General features: G+C 41.5%; 2 protein-coding genes across 3 annotated transcripts; one reads left to right on the top strand and one right to left on the bottom strand.

Annotated features, from left to right (window-relative positions):
- Positions 1–2,153: 2,153 nt before the first annotated feature.
- On the bottom strand, positions 2,154–10,533 carry LOC119083129 (histone-lysine N-methyltransferase eggless-like). Of its 2 annotated transcripts, XM_037192767.1 has the most exons (10): positions 9,769–10,533; positions 9,028–9,713; positions 8,656–8,964; positions 6,370–6,544; positions 5,797–6,305; positions 5,251–5,757; positions 5,022–5,189; positions 2,965–3,324; positions 2,478–2,903; positions 2,154–2,413 (listed from the first exon to the last, which is right to left on the bottom strand). In XM_037192767.1, exons 1-10 carry the CDS (start codon positions 10,466–10,468, stop codon positions 2,207–2,209), a joined length of 4,047 nt encoding a protein of 1,348 aa, XP_037048662.1. In that variant the 5' UTR covers positions 10,469–10,533; the 3' UTR covers positions 2,154–2,206. The 2 variants fall into 2 exon arrangements, with proteins under 2 accessions (XP_037048662.1, XP_037048660.1); XM_037192765.1 differs by having other exon boundaries at positions 5,251–6,305.
- Positions 10,534–13,245: 2,712 nt separating this feature from the next.
- Positions 13,246–18,220, top strand: LOC119083135 (nuclear pore complex protein Nup154). The gene is made up of 11 exons (XM_037192773.1): positions 13,246–13,475; positions 13,671–13,830; positions 13,895–13,971; positions 14,028–14,474; positions 14,545–14,717; positions 14,779–15,575; positions 15,642–15,752; positions 15,823–16,203; positions 16,264–16,378; positions 16,444–17,380; positions 17,459–18,220. The coding sequence occupies exons 1-11, from the start codon at positions 13,371–13,373 to the stop codon at positions 18,173–18,175; spliced, it is 4,020 nt and encodes a 1,339-aa protein (XP_037048668.1). The 5' UTR covers positions 13,246–13,370; the 3' UTR covers positions 18,176–18,220.
- The last annotated feature ends 4,113 nt before the right edge of the window (positions 18,221–22,333 follow it).

Genomic DNA, 22,333 nt, shown 5'->3' with positions numbered 1-22,333 from the left:
CATTTCCCTCCACGATTATCATTTATTCCCAAATGTGCTGAACAATAGGGGTGTCCAAAAAACTAAATTGCCAAAATGTTTGGGGCGCAGGGCAGAAAATCATTCTATATGGTCCCCTGATAAAAAGTGTCTATGGGACCGACTCAATCCGAATCGATTTAGGGGTCGCTCATTGACGAAGTATGTGAAAAATGGCCAAAATCGTTTGCAAACCAGGTTTTTAGAAAAAAAAATATTTTGGACTGATGATGAAGAGTGTTGTTAGGACATCTTAGTTTATATTAGTGTAAAATCATCACGAAAAAACACTTTTCAACTTTTCCCGTGTATCGGCACCTACTGTGTCCAGGCAGTGCTTGTCAAAGATCAGATTCATAGCGTATATTCTGAGAGCGAGTCCTTATCGGTGACGACCAAAACCCAAAAAATTATTATGTGGAAATGGTCTGCGTAACGAGGGCTTCAAGATAATGCAAAAAAAAGTTTCATTATTTCAGATTTGTTTGATACTTTTCAGATTAAACTTATTACTCGGCGTCCCCGGCGAACTTTGGTGAGTTGCACTGGACGTCCACGCAAAGGATCCGATCTCTTTTTGTCATTTCTTGATAGCTTACCATGTAACCATTCAAAATAAACCAAATTTGTCAGAAGGTACAGACTAAGTCGACTTCGATGAGACCTAATGTGTGCCCATGTCGCATTTCTCGAAAATTTCAGTAAGAAAAAATTCGAAAGATGAAATTTATCATCTCATCTTACACACTTTTAAGGTATATAATTTCAAAGTAATATTCTCATTTACTGTCGTAAATAAGCTCTGCTCTGAAAATCATGAAATTTGAAATTTTCGAATTTCTTCTTACTGAAATTTTCGAGAAATTCGACATGGGCACACATTAGGTCTCATCGAAGTCGACTTAGTCTGTACCTTCTGACAAATTTGGTTTATTTTAAATGGTTACATGGTAAGCTATCAAGAAATGACAAAAAGAGATCGGATCCTTTGCGTGAACGTCCAGTGCACTTACCAAAGTTCGCCGGGGACGCCGAGTAATAAGTTTAATCTGAAAAGTATCAAACAAATCTGAAATAATGAAACTTTTCTTTGCATTATCTTGAAGCCCTCGTTACGCAGACCATTTCCACATAATAATTTTTTGGGTTTTGGTCGTCACCGATAAGGACTCGCTCTCAGAATATACGCTATGAATCTGATCTTTGACAAGCACTGCCTGGACACAGTAGGTGCCGATACACGGGAAAAGTTGAAAAGTGTTTTTTCGTGATGATTTTACACTAATATAAACTAAGATGTCCTAACATCACTCTTCATCATCAGTCCAAAATAATTTTTTTTCTAAAAACCTGGTTTGCAAGCGATTTTGGCTATTTTTCACATACTTCGTCAATGAGCGACCCCTAAATCGATTCGGATCGAGTCGTTCCCATAGACACTTTTTATCAGGGGACCATATAGAATGATTTTCTGCCCTGCGCCCCAAACATTTTGGAACTTTAATTTTTCCATACAATTTTGGACACCTCTACTGAACAACAAACTTACGTTCCATTTTTTTTAAAAGAAATTTGTAGAGTTGAAAACCCCCGTAACCCACCTCCGAAAAATACCATTTACAGAATAGAACCAAACTTGCCAAACCATGCAACGTACATATATGCAAATATTCCTCTTGCATCGATGCTGGCAACAAGACGATAAATAATAAATGAAGAAAGAAGCATGTTCGGCGTGTAATATGTTGTATTGTTGTCCGACAATGTTTGTTGGTTTTCACACCGAAATGATGTAGGGTGGTTTCACAGAGTCGTGTATTTATGTGCGAAACAGACATTCCGGCGTGTATATGTGTATGGCAGTTGTTTGCGGTTACTTTTGTGTGCCGATCGAAATATAATATGTGCGGTGTTTTAGAAATGGTGCAAATTCATTGCACTTACACCCCCCACGGTGCCGTCGTCCCACAGACCGCGCGTTATAAAAATGCATATTTACAGGTTTGGCATGCTCATATTTATGGGTCGATGGATTTATGAGTAGCGCACACACTAACACACAAACGGTGCTGGTTCCTTTACTGGCATAAACCGTTGCAGGAACGTGAAAAATGAAAAAAAAATATTTTCCGTAATTGCTTTGACGCTGTGAGTTTAATTACTGCTGGTTCCTTTGTTCTCTTCATATTTACAACAGTCGTCCTCGACAGTTTTCCGCACCGCATTCACAGTACATAACTTTGCCGGGCACGCTACCCACATCATAATTGTAATTCCACGTCAATTCGCTGCCAGCTCGAATGTGAGACAGTGCGAAAAAGGCGACCCACGGAAATCGCAGATCGTGCGTATCAACGAACACATTTTGCACGAATAGGTTCGGCGAGCAGGAATGCTACATTGAGACAGAGAAACTTGGTCAATTACAGATACGGTTGATCGTCACAACATTCACTTACATTGAAGTATCGTCCGATGTTGCCCAGCTTCTTAGCGTCCATGATGAAAACGCTTTCGTTTTTGCCGTAAAATTTCCGAATCGACCGGTACCGATTGGTCGTATTGTTTTCGAACTCGACGGAATCGGCATTCGGCATGAAACTGATCAATTGCCGCTGGGCATCTTCTTCGTCCGAATTGGAACCGGACGCTGGATCGACCTTCAGTTTCGGCGTTTCGGTGGTTTTCTTCTTATTGCTGGCGTCCACTGAATGACGCGTATTGTATCGGGTTTGTCGCGGTCCCTGCGATACCGTTGCCACATACTCGTCGTCATCCGAATCGTCTTTCGTCTTGTCGGGATCGAATTCGTCGTCGTCGAAGTCATCGTCCATCACTCCCGGTTCGTAGCCCTCCTTCAAATTTTCCACAACTTCGATGTAATCCTGTGGAAAATGGAAAATTGATGTTATCGAACTGGTCAGTCCAGTCATTCTGTTCTCTTACCAATTCGGCGAAATATTCATCGCCATAATTATCACCGGCAATGTTTGCATTCTGTTCAGTCAAAAGATCTCCGGCATAGATGCAAATGAAGCTGCCCTTTGGCACATCATTCAAGCAACGGAGTCCCCACCCTCGGCTCACAGTTTTGAACACTTGTAGCTTCAATTGCAGCGGATGCTGTGCGACACGGTTCAAGCACGTTTTGGAGCATTTGCAACGCGTATTGCATTCGTAGATGCCCGTTGGTACTGGATTCGGTAACCTCTTGAATTCATAGCCGACTTGGTCGATGGGCGTATTCGGATTACCGAACTGTGCACCATCAAGTGTTAGTTTCCAGCACTGGCATTTACTTTTGTCCTGCAAATAAACATGTGAATGTCTTCAGCATTCAAATCATGTCCGGAGCGTTAGCGGAGGACTTGACGCAGTCTAACTTCCAAAAAAAGAACGAAGAAATTTTTTTGAGACGCGGCAACTATATATAGGCGAGAATTTAAGTTTCTTTCCTTTGGCCTGTATCACCACAAATCCTATTTTATCTTATTCGCGCTTCAAATACGAGTAAAACGAGCTATCACTCGACTATGTAACTTTAAAATTGCCGGAGATACATCGTTTTGAAATTGGTCACTTTTCATACAAAATACACCAAATTAACGTTTTCCAAACAATCAAAATCTTTCAACTTACTCTGTATGTTTCTATCTATCTGTCTATCTATCTGTCTATCTATCTGTCTATCTATCTGTCTATCTATCTGTCTATCTATCTGTCTATCTATCTGTCTATCTATCTGTCTATCTATCTGTCTATCTATCTGTCTATCTATCTGTCTATCTATCTGTCTATCTATCTGTCTATCTATCTGTCTATCTATCTGTCTATCTATCTGTCTATCTATCGACGGTCGATCTCGGAAACTAGTCAGCCAATCTCCATGAAATTTTGCAGGAACCTCAGGGTGGGCATAAAAATGAAAATGTGATACGCCATTACCCCAGGAAAAACCAGAATTTTGTTTTATTGGCCTCGAAGTGGTTTCTGAGTGTGGTTTTCGAGGGTCGGGAACGCGTTTTCGGCTGTAGCTTAGCTGTATTGAAACCTACAGAGGCGTGCGACCCATCAAATGAAAGGTATTCGTAACACGATTCCAACAAAAAAATAATTTAAAAAATCGGGGCAGATTCGTTTCAGCTAGAGTGATTAGAGTGGCCAAATTTTGAGCTACTCGAGCGTAGGATGAAAGGACTAATATTTTTGCGATTATGAGAGATAGAGAGTTACTTTCTTCGGCAAAGTCTCAGAGTTGTACGAGTAGAAAAGAAGGGCATTTGTGAAAAATGTCGAAAGTTGGAAATGGGTGGGTCAATTGGGGTTTTAGAGATATTTCTTGAATGGTGGCAGATAGAGAATTACTTTCTTCGTCAAATTTTCGATTTTCGTTAAATTTTCGATTTTCGTCAAATTTTCGAATTTCGTCAAATTTTCGAATTTCGCCAAATTTTCGAATTTCGACAAATTTTCGAATTTCGTCAAATTTTCGAATTTCGTCAAATTTTCGAATTTCGTCAAATTTTCGATTTTCGTCAAATTTTCGAATTTCGTCAAATTTTCGAATTTCGTCAAATTTTCGAATTTCGTCAAATTTTCGAATTTCGTCAAATTTTCGAATTTCGTCAAATTTTCGAATTTCGTCAAATTTTCGAATTTCGCTAGAGTTGACGCTGAAAGCGCAAAGTGGCAAATGTTCAGGAACAGACCAGCAAGAAAATTTATCTGCCACATGCGACGCAGATTTTTTTGGTAAAATTTTGGTTGTTTCCAGTCAAATTTTTTTTGGTAAAAATTATTTGGCAGATGATGAGAAAAACTAAGCCAGCTTGTTTGAACTAAAATTGGGTGTAAAATTTAATTTTTGCGTAACGAAGCTGAAAGCGTCAACTCTAGCGATATCATTCATTTTAGAAATTGTACTTCAAAGACTGCGTCACACTTTTCTCGAAGAGATTTTTGTTGGGATAAAGACTAGCCCTCCCTCCGTGGCACGCACTTACCATACAATCGTCTTCGCAATCACAGCCACACATAAAATTCGTATCGAGATTCAAGTTGACTCCTTCGTTTGGTATACGTTTCGCGGAATAAACACACGGAGGCGGCATTGTATTGTCATAGGAATTGACGCACGGAACCACCATCGGTTCACATCCATCCGACAAGTCCTGCAAATTTGAAAGGGAATTTTTTGCCGTTCCACACCAACAGTCGAATCAATTCTCTTACCTGCTTTTGTACGACACAGGTGTCAATGACGTATTCAGCCAGACAATGAACCATAAAATCGAAGTCAAAATTATCAACGTTCAACGCACATTTCGTTTGGCGGAGATATCGATGCAGCTCGGCCATGTTTCTCAAGTTCCGTCCGCACGGAGTTCGATATTCGACGCTTTTCTTCGTTTTATTTCGCAGAATTTTCCGTTCCCAACCGGACAGTAGGGGTTTCGCTAACGGACTGTACGTGCTCAGATTGTGTTTCACTTCATACAGACAGCCGACACCACATTTGTGCGGTACGAACTTTCTGGGTGGCATGTGTTTCTTCGCTGTGTAGTAAACCACTTTTCCTTTCGGTCGATTGTCCTCTTCGATATAAATGGTTGCGCTGTTCATATGCTGAACAGCCGGCTGTGGACGTTGTGGTGCCGTTACACTCTTTCTTGCAACGGAGCGCTTTTCCTCCCCCGATTGTGGTGCTACTTGCGAAGATGTGTTAGGTGTGTGCGATGGTGGGTTAGGTGTTTGCGATGGTGTGTTTGTGTGCGATGGCTTTGCAGCAACTGGCTTCTGTGCCTGAACTGGTTTCGCTGCCGTCGATGTCTTATTCTTGCCGTCATCGTCAATGGTCATGTACTCAACAAACGGTTCGTTCCGCTTGCCAGAACTGACCGAATGCTTCTGTAACTGACGATCTTTGTACAACGGGCCCAGTCTCGTTGAACCGCGATAGATCCACTCTGAACGTTTGGCATTTTCAAAATACATTTGCACCAAACTGCCATCAATGTCATGGACACGAGCATGCGTCCACTCTGAGTTCCATTCGGTTATCATGCGTTGTCCACGTTTCACTTGCACCATCGGTCGTTGGGTTTTGTATTGCTCCAAATACGATTTGATAAATTCGGCTGCATCGGGATAAACGTCCTCCCACACGTTAGGCGATGGCGAACAAATGAGTCGCAGATTGTCCGGTGTGACATATTGGGCGTAGCCGTCATCGAAAAATATCAAGTAGCGCCATTTGTTGTACTGTTGAAGTGGTTCGGCTACGATTCCTACGAAATGCAAAAAATGTTGACAATTTTGAAGTTCAACAGTTCCTCAAGCGAATTCACTTACCAGGGAAGAAGGTCGAACGTAAATTGTCGTGAGGCTCCATCGTAAACAATGCAATCACACGGGTGCCGACGGTTAAACGAACGGATGGTGCTGTGCCGTATGCTAAATGGTTGCCGGGAACAGTTTTGTTGAGCACACCTTTGGTACGTAGAAATCTGACTTTGAACATTTTCTTCTGGAAGAGAAGGGGAACCAAGAAACGGCGGTTATTCTCGAGGAACTTTTCCACAAAACTTCGACAAATAACCAATTTGGATTTGGATTCTTCACGATCCCTACAAAGAGAGCCTACCGAAGGTGTAAGTGCATCACCTACTTATAATGTAATCTTCTTAAGGATGATAAAAGGGAAACGTCTACGCGGCGAATACGAGAGGAAACAAGATTCCTGACGGTACACGAATTTCCTCCACTTAAATTGGGCATGTAAATGATCCCAACAAAAATCTCTTCGAGAAAAGTGTGACGCAGTCTTTGAAATACAATTTCTAAAATGAATGATATCGCTAGAGTTGACGCTTTCAGCTTCGTTACGCAAAAATTAAATTTTACACCCAATTTTAGTTCAAACAAGCTGGTTTAGTTTTTCTCATCATCTGCCAAATAATTTTTACCAAAAAAAAATTTGACTGGAAACAACCAAAATTTTACCAAAAAAATCTGCGTCGCAAAGTGGCAAATGTTCAGGAACAGATCAAATTTTGGTTGTTTCCAGTCAAATTTTTTTTTTGGTAAAAATTATTTGGCAGATGATGAGAAAAACTAAGCCAGCTTGTTTGAACTCAAATTGGGTGTAAAATTTAATTTTTGCGTAACGAAGCTGAAAGCGTCAACTCTAGCGATATCATTCATTTTAGAAATTGTATTTCAAAGACTGCGTCACACTTTTCTCGAAGAGATTTTTGTTGGGATATCAGTCGTTTTAGAAGTGTAGTCAACACTGCTTTTTGTAACAGTTTACAGTTTTAATTCAAAAATTTGACGAAATTTGAAAATTTGACGAATTTTGAAAATTTGACGAAATTCGAAAATTTGACGAAATTCGAAAATTTAACGAAATTTGAAAATTTGACGAAATTTGAAAATTTGTCGAAATTTGAAAATTTGACGAAATTTGAAAATTTGATGAAATTGGAAAATTTGACGAAATTTGACGAAATTCGAAAATTTGACGAAATTTGAAAATTTGACGAAATTCGAAAATATGATGAAATTTGACGAAATTCGAAAATTTGACGAAATTTGACGAAATTCGAAAATTTGACGAAGAAAGTAATTCTCTATCTGCCACCATTCAAGAAATATCTCCAAAACCCCAATTGACCCACCCATTTCCAACTTTCGACATTTTTCACATATGCCCCTCTGTTCTACTCGTAAAACTCTGAGACTTTGCCGACGAAAGTAATTCTCTATCTCTCATAACCCAAAAAAATATTAGTCCTTTCATCCTACGCTCGAGTAGCTCAAAATTTGGTCACTCTAGCTCAAACGAATTATTTTTTTGTTCGAATCGTGTTACGAATACCTTTCATTTGATTGGTCGCACGCCTCTGTAGGTTTCAATACAGCTAAGCTACACCCGAAAACGCATTCCCGACCCTCGAAAACCACACTCAGAAACCACTTCGAGGTCAATAAAACAAAATTCTGGTTTTTCCTGGGGTAATGGCGTATCACATTTTCATTTTTATGCCCACCCTGAGGTACCTGCAAAATTTCATGGAAATTGGCTGACTGGTTTCCGAGATCGACCGTCGATAGATAGACAGACAGATAGATAGAAACATACAGAGTAAGTTGAAAGATTTTGATTGTTTGGAAAACGTTAATTTGGTGCATTTTCTATCAAAATGACCAACTTCAAAACGATGTATCTCCGGCAGAATTTGTGGTGATACAGGCCAAAGGAAAGAATCTCAAATTCTCGCCTATATATAGTTGCCGCGTCTCAAAAAAATTTCTTCGTTCTTTTTTTGGAAGTTAGACTGCATCAAGTCCTCCGCTATCGCTCCGGACATGATCTGGTCCGGGAAATATTTTCACCAAAAATTTGTTTCCCGGGAAATTGAAGGCGTCAGGACGATATTGACCGTGTCCACCTGGTCCACTACTCATGGATACGGAGACTACTCTGCAATTGGAATCTTGATTTTTGATTCAAAGGAACGGTTTTCTCAAAGTTCAACAGTAAGGAACAATGGTGATGGTGAAGGACCTTCGTCCTTCACTGAAGGTTTAAACGCTTTCCAGCAACTTCGAGTACATAATTCAACTCAAACTCACCCCATCCACAGATGCGTCGACTCGTTCAGTGACTTTGCATGGTATCCAAGTGGTCAGCAATTTGGCACGAACCGCATAATACAACGAATTCATGTCAACCGGCGGATAAATCAGTTCACCTTGAGGCGGATAATTCGGCCCGTACATGTGCAATTGCTTGTTCTCGTTCAAATCGAACGGTGGCAGCTCTTCGATGACAAAGTTTGTGTTTTTGTACAATTTGTCGTACATGGAATCGGCTAGCTTTTGCATTGATTTGACTTGAAGTTCGAGTTCCTCGGTTTTGGTTTCGTTCTTGTCGATTTTGTGCTGTAACGGAACAACTGGTAAAAAGGGAATTTTCGCCACAAGTGGTCTAGTGGTCTAGCTCACATTCAGAATTTGATCGGTCCAGGCCATTTGCTGTGCAATATTGATACGATTGAATGCTTCCTTTAGCACGTCCTCGAAATGGTCTTCGAGTAAGGTCAACGTGTCCAATGACAGTGGCTTGATGTCATCGACATATTTGCTGCTGCCACCACCATTGTCTTCCTCTTCACTATCAAGTATTTCGACCACTTCGGGACGAACAGGCACTTCCTCTAACAACAACGGTTGTTGATTGACCAGCGCCACTCCCATGCGTTCATAATCGTTGACCGAAACATCGAAACAATTTTGACAGATAAACTGGGCCCGATTCACCTTTCGTGGAACGTTAAAATGACTGAGCGCCAACAGCGGAGCTTTGTAGAATTCCACCGACTTCTTCGATTTACAGTCGAAGTTGATGCACTCTCGCTTCTCTCCGGATTTCACTGAATTCGTTTCCAGCAATTTATCCATTCCGACAAGCCGGAAAGTGGATTGAGTCTTTTGAGATTCGTTCGGGGCAGGAGAGTCTGTCGATTTTGAAGCTGTTGTTGTTGTTGTTGTTGTCGTGGCTGTTGTTGCTGCAGTGCTTTCCTTGTCATCAGGGTAACATCCGTCAACAAGCTGTCTGATCATTTGTAGCGCATTTTGAGCCGGGTCGTCGGTTTCGTTTGCGGTTTGTGGAGGTGGCTCTTCGTCCACTTCTAAAAGAAATGAATTTGACATTCAAGTGGCTCAAATGGTCTGACGATTACTCACCTATCGCATTCCGTTTCGCTGAATCTCTATCATTAGTGGGAGCCTCGACTTCTCGAGGAGAGTCATCTAGCATGATGACACTTGTGTCATTGTCGTTGGTTTTATTTTCAACATTCTCTGTGCGCACTGATGCAGCTCTCAATTTATCGTTCGCTGGCTTGACGACTTCCAACGTCACTCCTTGCGTTGAAAATTTTTCAATCATTTCCGCAGTGTCGACCAGTCTGCTTTTTCTCGCAGTATCCTCATCTTCGCTGTCGCTCAACAGCATCACAACATCATTTTCGTCGACGTTTGTGTCATCTCCCTTTTCGATATTTGGTTGAGTAGATGAGGGATCTGCTATAGATTTGTCACATGTGGCCACAGTAGTACTTTGAGTGGCAGTTGACGGTAAATCAATATCTTCAGTCAAATTAGCGTCGGGAATATCACTCTTATCTTGTTCGTTAACTTCCATCGGTTCCACGGGGGGCACATCAGCCGGTTTATCATTTTCAACTTCTTTTGATACCGAGTCATTGAGTACAATGGAATCGATTTCGGAAATTTCAGAAGCAGATAGTGGAACCGATACCATAATAGATGTGTTATCAACGAATTCATTAGCTTGACCATCACAACGGCTTAACGGTTCATTCTTACATTCAGCCGGTTCGTCTTTTATCCGATCCAAATTACAATCCGGAGTTTTGTCCATGATTTGTTAGCGTTGTTGTTATTTTTCCATGAAAAATACAAATCAATGGCTGTTCAGATCGGCGGCTTTTTTGACATATAAATATTCAGAGAGGGGGGTAACGAAGTGTGTTCATTTTGACTATCGTTTTCCCAGCAAACTTTTTGGTTTATTGTTTCTCACAAATGTGGCGGGTATTTTCAAGATGAGATTTTGAAATCCATGAATTTGCCTAAACTCCTTCGATTTTCTAAAGCATCAAGTAAAGCATCCAAGCAAAAAAGAAAAAAAGAAAAAATCATTCTGACGTCTCTACAATAATTTTGTTGCTCCTGTTAATACTGTCAAAGTTATATTCTTGGACTTCCTTGTTTTGGATGTCAGTTATCAAAAATAATTAGGTTTCAATCGACAAATCTTGTGTAAATAGTGAAAATTTATTTAATAAACTTTGTACTGAAGCCCGTACAGAAATTCTATTTTTTTCGTCGCTCAGTGAACGTACTGAGTTAATGAAACCAAGGTTCTGAAAGAACAGGTTAAGAAAACCCTGAGTTGATCACGAAGGCGGTGACACACAATTGCGTCAACGGCTGCGAAGTCTATATGTAAAATGGAACTTCAAGTTGATTTCTCACACTATATGTATAAAATTTGGTGTCACCGCCTTCGTGGTTGTCTTAACCTGTTCTTTCACAACTTTGAATGAAACTAAATTTTGACAACTCTCACTTCAGTACAAACAAATTTTTTTAGGTAATTTTTACTATTTACACAAGACTTGTCGATTGAAAACTAATAATTTTTGATAACTGACATCCAAAACTAATTGATATCTTTATTGACACTTGTCACTGACGAGTTAATTTTTCACGATCAAAGAATATAACCACAAAGTTAACTTTGACACGATTAACTGAGGGACAGAAGTTAACGTCAGTGAATAAAATAGAATTATTGGGCTATTGGGGAGCGTACATCATCATTTACATCAGAAATGTCAAGTTTCACTGACAAGGTAATTCTTCACGGACAAAATCGGCCGTGGAGAATCTAAACTCACAGTTAACTTTGACAGTATTAGCTGAGCGACAAAAGTTAACTTGAGTGAACGAAATACAATTCTTGTACGAGCTCTTGAACGCGCTCCTGATGTGAGAGTTGTCATAATTTCTTATATTGATCAACTCAGCGCGTACACTGAGCGACGAAAAAAATAGAATTTCTGTACAGGCTATAAAGCATATAAAGGCAGTATTGTATTTAATCAACTAGCTTTAGGCTTTATTATAACCGTGGATTTACATAGCAACGTAAAAGTGACAGATGCAATGTTTTTTAAATACTGCAACCCGAAATTTCATTCATAAAATTAAAATTATGAATGAAATTTCGAGTTGCCGTATGAGAAAATTTTTGCATCTGTCACTTTTACGTTGCTATGTAAATCCACAGTAAGAATACGTTGAAATTTATTTTTAAATTATTAGCTCCAGAGAGTTGCTAATATGACGAAACGACCCAGTCATCATATTAGCATCTCTCTCATTGGTACATCCATCGATTCATCGAAAATTCAAATTCTGAAGCGCACTTATGGCGTGAATTTGTAGTAAGTGTAGTCGCAATTCAAAACCTTTCCCACGCAAGTCTTTCTAACGCAGCGTCATTTTCATACAAGCGCTCTAATGTATTTCCCTTTTTCATCGACTCGTACACTTGAAATTCAAATTTTAGACACACTTACGGCGTGAATAAGAGTAAGCGATTGGAGAACATTGGCCAGTAGAAGCGCCACAATGTTTGTCAGTGCTTCATTCTTTGCGTCCAATTTTCTAGTGGGAAAACTTCACTCTGGTAGTTTATCCGTGAAATGACATTAGGAGTGAAGTGGGTTCACAATAAAATGAAGCGCCGACATTATGACGAAATATACTAGAAATGTAATAGAATTATAGAACAATTTATTACATTTCAGCTTTAGTTTCCCAACAGCATTTTCCTACATGCATGGCCACTTATAACAACAAAGAATTTGTCACCAGTGCCGGTTCAACACACCCGAATTGAAGGCCTTGTCAAACGAGAGCACATTCCTTTATCTAATTCTTTGACAAAAAAAATTTGACAAAATCAAAATTTTTTGAAAAATTGTTCAGACGAATCGACAAAACGTTAAATTGTAGCCTAAATTTGTGCGAAAAGTAATCTATTTTTATCCGCGCCCTTTCTGGAAATAGTGGGACCGTCGTTTTGTGTCGAGAAGTGTTGGCTTTCAGTAATAACAATGTTGGCTTCTATGAGAAAACTGAGAATTTGTTCCAATTTTAGAGAAATATTGCGTTTTCTCATAATGGGTTACACCACTTTTAACACTTTTTCCAGAAAGGCTGTGGATGGGAAGTTATCATCGAAAATATGTTATTTTTTCGCACAAATTTAGGCTACAATTTCAAGGTTCAAGGAAATCACGAAGGCGGTGACACACAAATTTTGCCAAATAGATGCTTTTTGTTGAACAGAATGTCAACTTGATAAAAACTCTTTCTTTTCTTCAAGTTGACATTTCAAACAATCTTTAATGAGTGTGTTCAACAAAAAGCATCTATTTGTCAAAATGTGTGTGCCTTCGTGAGTGTCTTAACCTGTTCTTTCAGAACCTTGTACAATTTAGCATTTTGTCGATTCGTTTTAAATGTTCGCGGCATTTTTTAATTTTGACAGTGTGACGAACACACACACACGCAAATCGTAACAGCTGTCAAAAACATATCGAAATGGCGGCAACAGCTTCGATTACCAGTGACCGGCTTTTCAGAATTCTCTGATGTTTACCGTAAATTGTGGAAAAAGTTGATTTCTTTTAAAATAGTTCGTTCGAAACGCTTCTTAACCGATACTGTGTAAACATAATTAAGCTGCAATGAATATTTCGGAAATGAATGGTCAATCGGATGCAATTGAATATGCTGGGAATATGCTTGATCGACATGATATGTATGATAATTCAGCGCCAAGTTTGTTGGAGGTTTGTGTTCATCCATTTAGATGCAATTTGATGGCAGAATATTTTTGGGAGTAATCTCCGACGGTTGATGTTTTGATTGTCAGCGCCCGTATAATTCGATTTTCGAAGATTCTCTTCCCAAATCGTTTGTGTCGTTTTGTTTTACTCAACATAACCTCAACTGGATTTGATTAAAAAATGTAATAACGACTGCAGGTTACTGGAATCACCCAACACGGAATGGCTACGGCTAGTGGTCTGAACGATTTCGATTATCAAAGTCTGACCAATCTGTCAATGGGCCTGAAAAATCTCAATCAAATCGAATCGGTCGGTAAAATCCCGATCCCACCCGAAGTCATGGAACATTTCAACCGTAATTTGAATCAAACGGCTAATTTCGTGGGCGATGTGAGCTACAAGTTTTCTGCTGATTTCAGATATCAATTGTCATTGTATGATGGGACTGTTTCCGGAGATTGGACGAGCGTGGTTGACTATTGACTCGGACATTTATGTGAGTGTCGCATTTACCGTTCCTGATTCACTCTTATTGCTGATTTCTCTGAACAGATTTGGACCTATGAACATGGCAGAGACGCAGCATATTTCGATGGTTTGAACCATTTAATTGTGAGCGTCGGCCTGGTTCAGCCGAAACCAGGCGTTTTCATATCGGACGTAAAATATTTATTAGTTTTAACGACGCCAATCGAAATCGTTGTGCTCGGTGTTACGTTCGGTGATACCACAACGTCGCTACCATCGACCGGTGACCGAACAAGTTACAATGAAATGCAACTGATGAACAAGCCAATTTTCATCGTAAACACTGACGTCGCAATTACAACCGTTGTGGGAACGAAAGATCACCGGATACTTCTGGGCGGTCGAGACGGATGTTTGTACGAAATTTCCTACAGAGCCGAATCAACATGGCTGGGTAAACGGTGTTGGAAAGTCAATCACTCGCAAGGATTGATGTCGTACATGGTGCCAGGGTTTTTGAAAGTGTTTTCGGTAAGTTCTTGCCACCGCAGTACATCCGACAACGAGTGTGCTACGCAGTAATCTCTCTCTGCATTCGTAGGAAGTTGATGCCATCGTCAAAATGGTTGTTGATGACTCCAGACACCTCATGTATGCGTTGACGGAAAAAGGAGCGATAGAAGCGTGGCATTTGGGAACAGACAGCCAAGACACCCGACGATTAGCCAGAATGTCACAAAGTGACATCGCATACCATGCCCGAAACATCCTGACGTATGTATCAACGGAAGTCCGTCGATTTTTGCGAAATTGATTCGATCGGTTCTCATTGCAGGACCATCGACGAACTCGTTTTCAAACCGATTGTGGCCATTTGTCCACTAACAGCAAGTGATTGTCCGAATTTGCATCTGGTCGCAGTCACCCAACATGGTGTCCGATTGTATTTCTCAACCGTGCCACTGATACAGCAACAAAATGTTAACGTGCCCAACGAATCGATGAAACCACAAGGCTTGTATCTATTGCATGGGCGACTGCCGCCTGGCTACACACCGAATGCTACCATTGGGAAACCTAAGCTTATTCATTCCGCTTTCTACAGCAACGGAACACTCTTAATGGTCTCCACACCACAACAAGATCAAGATGTACTGTGGTCACTTAGTGCCGAACCATTCCCATTGCGACCGTACTTGGCCGAATCCTCCACCGTAATGCCATTAAACGGCCAAGTGTGGAGCATCGCCGAAATGGGAAGTGACAATTCGTCATCGACGATCAGCAGTCCACTGCAAAATGCGAAAACCAATAAGAAGGTGGTGTTGCTGACCAATCAAGGAGTGCAAATCGTTTCGCTCGTCAAGCCGATGCACATGTTGATGCAGTTGTTACTGGCATGCCACGGACCGCATCATGACGCAATCAAAGGATACTTCCAGAGTCAAACGGAAGCGAATGCGTGCGCGACCAGTGTTCTGTTGGCTTGTATGGAAGCGTTCCGAGGTACTGACATTGGAATGTGGGCAACGCAGGCCTTTATGTTGTACGGCGGAGAGCCGAACTTTGGAGGAAATTATTTGGTGAAAAATCCGGCAACAGTGACTCGGCAGTTGGGTAGCCCATGGCCAAGTGAGTGATCGATGTGCTGAGCCAACGACCGGAAAAAATTGAATTTTTTTGTAAAACTTGTTGCAGACAATCAGAATCGTAACATGCAGATGTTTATGTCGACACCGCTCCATTCTACTCCGAGAAGTACTTTATCGATGCAACAACAACAGCAACAGCAGTATCCTGTCTCGCCAAGTAAGTAGAATTGAACAGCCGAACGAAACTCTTCCATCACATTGAACCGTTCCGATAAACCTCCTTCCAGTCACCAATCAAATTTTGAATCCCGGACCGAGTGGTGACCCAACCGCAAACATTTGCTATTCGTTTAAACACGCCGGCCTCTATCTGCACATATGCCGTCTGTTGCGGCCGATTTGGAAGAAGAAATGCATCTCGTCGGTGGACGGCAACAGTTCCATAACGAATTTCGACTGTGCGCACATTTTGGACGATCTGTACGCCGCGAAGACGTTCGTCGATTCATTTCTGATGAACAACATGTCCAACTATATCGGTCAACATTCCATGGTGGGGAATACGCTGGGTGCGTTTCAGAGCCACGATAACTCGATGAATAGACAGCAGCTGGAGCAGGCGATGACGGAAGAGAAGAGATCGTTCGGAGCGTTAGCTTTGTTCATAAGTGAGTGTTGATCGGTGGTGGTTCGTAAATGTGGTGACTGAACTAAAGACTAATTTCCAGAACATGCCTGTGAGGTGATCGGTTTATGGAAGATTCTGTGCGAACATCAATTTCCCCAAATGTTTCGCAGCTTACAGAAGGAGGAACAAGACATTCTCTGTTGTTGCACATTCAGGTGAGCGTTCATTCCATCTGTGTGTCAATCCATCCATTGCCATCCCGCCCTTCGTTTCTTTTTAGGGATTTAATTCTATCTCGTGCCGATACCTGCGCTCAGTTCATTGTGTCCCTCATCAATACCTACTTGAATGACAATGCAACCGTGGGTGCCATATCGTCAAAATTGCGAGACGTCTGCCCGAATCTCTACCGCCACGAAGACGCAGTCGCCCACAAAGCAACGGAAATTCTGATATCGTCACGAAATTGTACCGACAATGAGGAGCAAAAAGAGAAACTTCATACGGCTCTGCAGTTGTGCAAAGACGCCGCACCGAATCTACCGCTGTCGAACATTTGTCAGCAATTTACTTTAGCCAATTTCTATCAGGGTGTGATCGAACTGTGTGCTGTGTGTGCGGCAAAAATTGATCCGAACGGAGCGGCCATACATTTTTACAAGAACAATGAACCGCCCGGCGACCAAGAGGGCTACATTGTGTTCTCGAGGCGAATGGATTTCTACAAGGAAATCAAGTACATGCTCGACCAATTCTATCTGAACGCTTGCAATAAGAATGCGTCACGTGACTTGACCAGATCGGCTGACACTCAGGAACCGACGTTGAACTCTCAGATATTGAATGTCGTCACATTGGCACTACAGACACCCGATCAGTTGCTACAGAATTCGGTGTACGAATGGTTGCTGTCACAGAATCTGCTGTCCGAATTGCTGGATATCTCAGAACCTTCACTCGGCGAATTCCTAACGCACTCGGTTAAACAACGACCGGACGATTTAGGCTTGGCTGATTTGTTGTGGAAGTACCATGAACTGAATGGGCAGCACTCTGCAGCTACAAATATCCTTGACAATTTAGCATCGATACAGAGCGATGCCATACCGCTGATCCAACGAATTGAATACTTGGGCAGAGCTGTAATGTGTATGCGTAGTGACACCATCGGATACTCGGCCAATAACGGATTCCTATTGAAGAACTTAGAAGACAAGGTTTGTACATCAAAATGGGTGTGAGTGCCTTACGTCCGATTGATGACCGTTCTTTCTCTCTCTCTCTTTAAATCACAGCTGGACATTGCCCGCGTTCAGAAGCTCTTGTTGGACACACTGTCGAATCAGAACGATCACGAATCACAGCGAGCCGTTAAGGAGCTGAACGCGTCATTGTTCGACCTGACCCAATTGTACACCGACTTTGCCGAACGATTCGACATGCCCGAATGCAAATTGACGATTTTGAATTGTTCCCATCACCATGACCCATTGCTGGTGGAATCCGTTTGGACGCAGATTCTCGACCGTGAAATGCATCTGCCCGGCTCACCGTACGAAAAATCGTCTCGACTCCTTTCTAAAGTTCAAATTTTGGCCAAAGAGTACATTAGTTCGGGCAACTGTTTCCCCGTCGCGTTTCTGATACACGAATTGGAGTTGAGGTGCTGCCAGTTACGATTGGAACAATCACCGGTGCCGGACGCACTCATTGCCATGGGAATCGATGTGGATTTACTGCTCGATATTTACGCTCGGATGATATCGATGAATGAACGGGTGTGGGCAACCGAAGGAAACGAGTATCATCTGGTTCAAGCTACAACGCGATTAATCGCCGCTATCGTGGCACAACCGAATTTAATTTCTGTACGAAATAGACGACGAGTTGCATTGAAAGCTCAAGATTTAACATCGGCGTGTCGAAGTGTATTGCATCCGAAGCCGATGAACGACACTAAGTTTATGATTGACGCACTGTTGGATATCGAAGCCAAACTTCAAAGGATTTAGTCTAAGTATTTGAATTCGGTTATTAAAATGAGGAAAGTTACTGCAGTTACGGGAGTTTTCACTGCGCGGAGTAAATCCGTGAACGACTCGAATGAGAATAGAGCTGGCATTGCCTTTCAAGTCGGTGAAATCATTATGTTTCCATCTGTAAATCATCAGACCCCCACGTTAGTAAGCGGCCGTAATGACAGTCCTAACTACAATAAAAATATGGTCTAAGCTCGGCCTAATGTGGGGAATAGAGCGTATCGAATTTTTAGAATTTTAAGGGCCGCGATAGCCTGTGTGCGGAAAACGTAGATCATTGAAAACTAATTCCAGGCATATGGTTGATGGATCCGAAGGTGCCCGGGAAGAAGTCCCCCGGACGACTTTAACTTTCAAACGGTCATAACTCGGAAAGTTGAGAGTATTTCTGAAAACAATGTTCTAGCAGGATGTAGAGCGTTAAAAACTCTACAAAACTGCTAAAGAAACCGATGGTCCAAAAGGTGTGTCTGTCGAGGTTTTCTAACATCGAAAGTTCGACATTTTCGTTTTTGACTTTTATTTCCTGAGAGACAGAGAGACAAATTATTAACTTTAGCTTTTGGCATGAGGTTGTAGAGGAGGTCGAGTTCTACCAGTACACTAGGCATTGTCCCGGTCGGCGATCCATCCGAAACCACTTTTTCAACATTAATGAATGAACTTTTTAAGTGTACCCACGTCGCCCACGAAGCCAGTGCAGACACTGTAACCGGTGTTGCTGAGTCGAGGTAATAATATTCCATATCAGTAGCTGAACTCTTTTACAAAATATTTGGGATCTCGATGTAGTAAAAGTCAAAAACGAAAATGTCGAACTTTCGATGTTAGAAAACCTCGACAGACACACCTTTTGGACCATCGGTTTCTTTGGCAGTTTTGTAGAGTTTTTAACGCTCTACATCCTGCTAGAACATTGTTTTCAAAAATACTCTTAACTTTCCGAGTTATGACCATTTGACAGTTAAAGTCGTCCGGGGGGACTTCTTCCCGGGCACCTTCGGATCCATCAACCATATGTCTGGACTTAGTTTTCAATGATCTACGTTTTCCGCACACAGGCTATCGCGACCATTAAAATTCTCAAAATTCGATACGCCCTAGTGGGGAATAACCTTGCCGAAAATTTCGAAATTTCCTTAAAATTTCTGACATCTGATCTCTCCTAAACGATTTCAATTTCTAAAAATTTTATGACATTTGAAAAATAGGATCAGTTGATCAAGCTAGAGCTTTCGGAAGTTTGCTTTCACATTAGATGACTCAAAGAATAACGGTATGTCATCCGCGAAAAATGTCAGGCAGTTGCTAACGTGTTCCAATATTATGGTTTTAGATCATCTTTGGCACTGTGACAGATAAAATATTGACTGCTTCGACAAAAATTACTCAAAATTGAGAATCATCGGTCCCAAAGTCACATTATAACAAATCTGATAGAATCTCCATACCTAAATAAGACTCGAAACATCCAAAGAATAACCGGTAAGTTTCCACATTATTACCATCTGATGCCGATTTATGGGCCTAAAATTCATAAGCCTAAACTGTTCTACACCATTTGTTTGTTGATTTTGAAACGGCATGTGACAGGGTTTTTCGGAGGAAACTATGGAATGCGATGGTGGAACTTGGTTACCCCAAAAAACTTATTCACTTGGCTAGAATGACTCTGTCACATGTGAGAGCCAAGGTCAGAATTCGGAATAATCTATCTGATACCTTTGAAGCCTTGGAAGGACTTAGACAAGGCGATGGACTGGCAGCTCTATTCGTCAACATTGTTCTTGAGAAGGTGATAAGAGAGAGCGACGTGGAAACCAGCGGTACAATCTTCAGAAAGTTGAGTCAGTTGTAAGGATATGCTGATGACCTAGACTTAATTGGACGGAACATTGACATCGTTAAAGAGAATTTCACGAAAATTGAAGACCGAGACCAGGAAGACCGAGAGCGAGATGGAAAGATGCACTTGAGTCTGATCTGAAAGTACTGAGAGTATAGTGAACGACTGGAAAACGTTGGTGCGGAATAGGTCCGATTGGAGAAGATTGCTGGCCAAAACCAATAGTAGGTTGTAGTGCCCGCCTAAGTAAGTAAACTGCAATGATTTTCAATACACTTGAAGGCATACAGAATCTGATCTGGTACTGTAATTTGCAACTTCAAATTTACCGAAGTACATAAAAAGTAGATCGACTGTTACAGACGGCTGTCATCTGCTATCGACAACGACAGCAATAATAAACGACAAGCTCGGACTATTGAGGTCTTATATATGTAGCAAAAAGCGTGTTCAAAACAAACGAAGTAAAAGATTTTTGAAATCAATATGTGAAAATCCACAGCAGCGTCGCTTACGTGATATTTCATACAAATATAGCAACGTCGCCTACGCGACTTATACAAAAATATTATTGAGGTTATGGTTGAAATTTGACAGTTCATACAGCCTTGGAACAAATCGATGAAGTAATAGATCAGATAGTCAAATCATATAGTTAATATGCTTGCTGTCTTGACAGGTTAATATTTATTTAGCGTATGACTTTGTTCTACAATCAAAAAATACTTTTTTCGTCTAAAAATATAAAGAAAGCGCATTGAGTTACGGACATAGAAAATTATCACAAGTTTCAATTGAATGACTAGGTCACAAAAACGATGAACAATAAGATCACCCAGAGTTATCATACGTTCAAAGTTCTAGTTGCGTTAACCAACGCACGGCATCAGGTTCCAGGTCAACTATATCTTGCAGTTGTCCTTTGTATGACAGAATCGAACAGCCGGTGAGAATGTGATCTGTTGTCTGTCGTGGGTGACCACATTGACAAGCAGGGTCGTCAATATAGTTCCATTTGTAAAGGAGGTCGTTGCATCTTCCGTGGCCCGTTCGCAGCCGATTCAGATTTTTCCAGGCCCGTCTCGGCAGGTTGAAGTCTGGCGAACGCGATGTGTAACTGTCAAACATGTACAGAGGGCTGGTTACACCGAAATTGTTCCAAGTTTCCTACCAGGCGGATCGTGGTTCGAAATCTGAATCGATCAAGCGCTTTGCATGTACTACTGGCAGTTTCCTCGATATCAATCTCGGGACGGGTGGGTCCAGCAGATCGTCGAACAGCGGCATGTCTGCGTTCTCTGACGCTTTTCGGTATTCTCGGACAAGCGCTGTTTGCCTTCGTATGGCCGGGGGGGCAATATTACATAGTGCAGGTAGCCATTCTGTCGGTGTTGATGCAACCGTTCCTGTGATTAGCCGCATTGTTTTATTAAGGACGACGTCAACTCTCTTCGTGTGCACGCTGTTCAACCAACTTGAACAGCAATACTCTGCAGTCGAATATACAAGCGCGAGAGCAGAAGTTCGTAGACACGTTCCATTTGCGCCCCAAGTGGTGCCACCTAGCTTTCTCAGCAGGTTCGTTCTAGTGTTTAGCTTGAGCTCGAGGTTTTCAGCGTGTTTTTTGTACGTAAGCGACCGATCGAGCCGGATACCAAGATACACTGGTTCGAAACTGTGGGACAGATATTTTCCATCGAAACGAACATGTAGACGTTGATTTGCGTGTTGATTATTCAGATGAAAACATGAGACCACTGTTTTCGTCAGATTCGGTACCAAACGCCAATTTCTACAGAACTGAACGTATTGGGCCATGTCTTCCGTAAGTACTTTGCTGATTTGTCGAAAACTCTTATGTTGGTAGGCGTATGTCTTGTCGTCGGCATAGAGGAACTTTCTGGAAGTGGATGGAGGTAAATCGTGAACGTAAAGGTTAAATAGGATACATGCCAAGACAGATCCTTGCGGGAGGCCATTGTTTAATTTTTTGAGCGCGCTGAGCTTATCTTCCAGCAGGACTCGAAAGTATCGGTCGCTCAAAATGTTGCAGATGACGTCACACAGTTTTAGACACGGGATCGCTTTGACTAGTTTGTACATCAGTCCCATTTTCCAGACGGTGTCGTATGCGCTTGACAGGTCAACGAACACAGCTCCTGTCTTCAGTTGACGCTCAAATCCCGATTCGATGAAATTTGTTAGTGCCAAAACTTGATCGGCGCAGCTTCGGCCTTGTCTGAATCCTCCCTGTTCAGCTGGTAGGATTCTGTCGATCTCCGGAT

Source organism: Bradysia coprophila, unplaced genomic scaffold, assembly GCF_014529535.1.
Source record: "Bradysia coprophila strain Holo2 unplaced genomic scaffold, BU_Bcop_v1 contig_561, whole genome shotgun sequence".
NCBI classification, from domain to species: domain Eukaryota; kingdom Metazoa; phylum Arthropoda; class Insecta; order Diptera; family Sciaridae; genus Bradysia; species Bradysia coprophila.
The sequence above is the reverse complement of the archived record's forward strand: the minus strand, read 5'-3'. Positions and strand labels throughout refer to the sequence as shown.

Coding starts and splice junctions, on each gene's coding strand:
- LOC119083135 (XM_037192773.1), top strand. CDS start 13,371: ATGAATATTTCGGAAATGAATGGTCAATCGGATGCAATTGAATATGCT. Junction 13,831..13,894: donor AGTCATGGAACATTTCAACC/GTAATTTGAATC, acceptor TGCTGATTTCAG/ATATCAATTGTCATTGTATG. Junction 13,972..14,027: donor CTATTGACTCGGACATTTAT/GTGAGTGTCGCA, acceptor TTCTCTGAACAG/ATTTGGACCTATGAACATGG.
- LOC119083129 (XM_037192765.1), bottom strand. CDS start 10,468: ATGGACAAAACTCCGGATTGTAATTTGGATCGGATAAAAGACGAACCG. Junction 9,714..9,768: donor AGCGAAACGGAATGCGATAG/GTGAGTAATCGT, acceptor CATTTCTTTTAG/AAGTGGACGAAGAGCCACCT. Junction 5,190..5,250: donor CCTGTGTCGTACAAAAGCAG/GTAAGAGAATTG, acceptor TCAAATTTGCAG/GACTTGTCGGATGGATGTGA.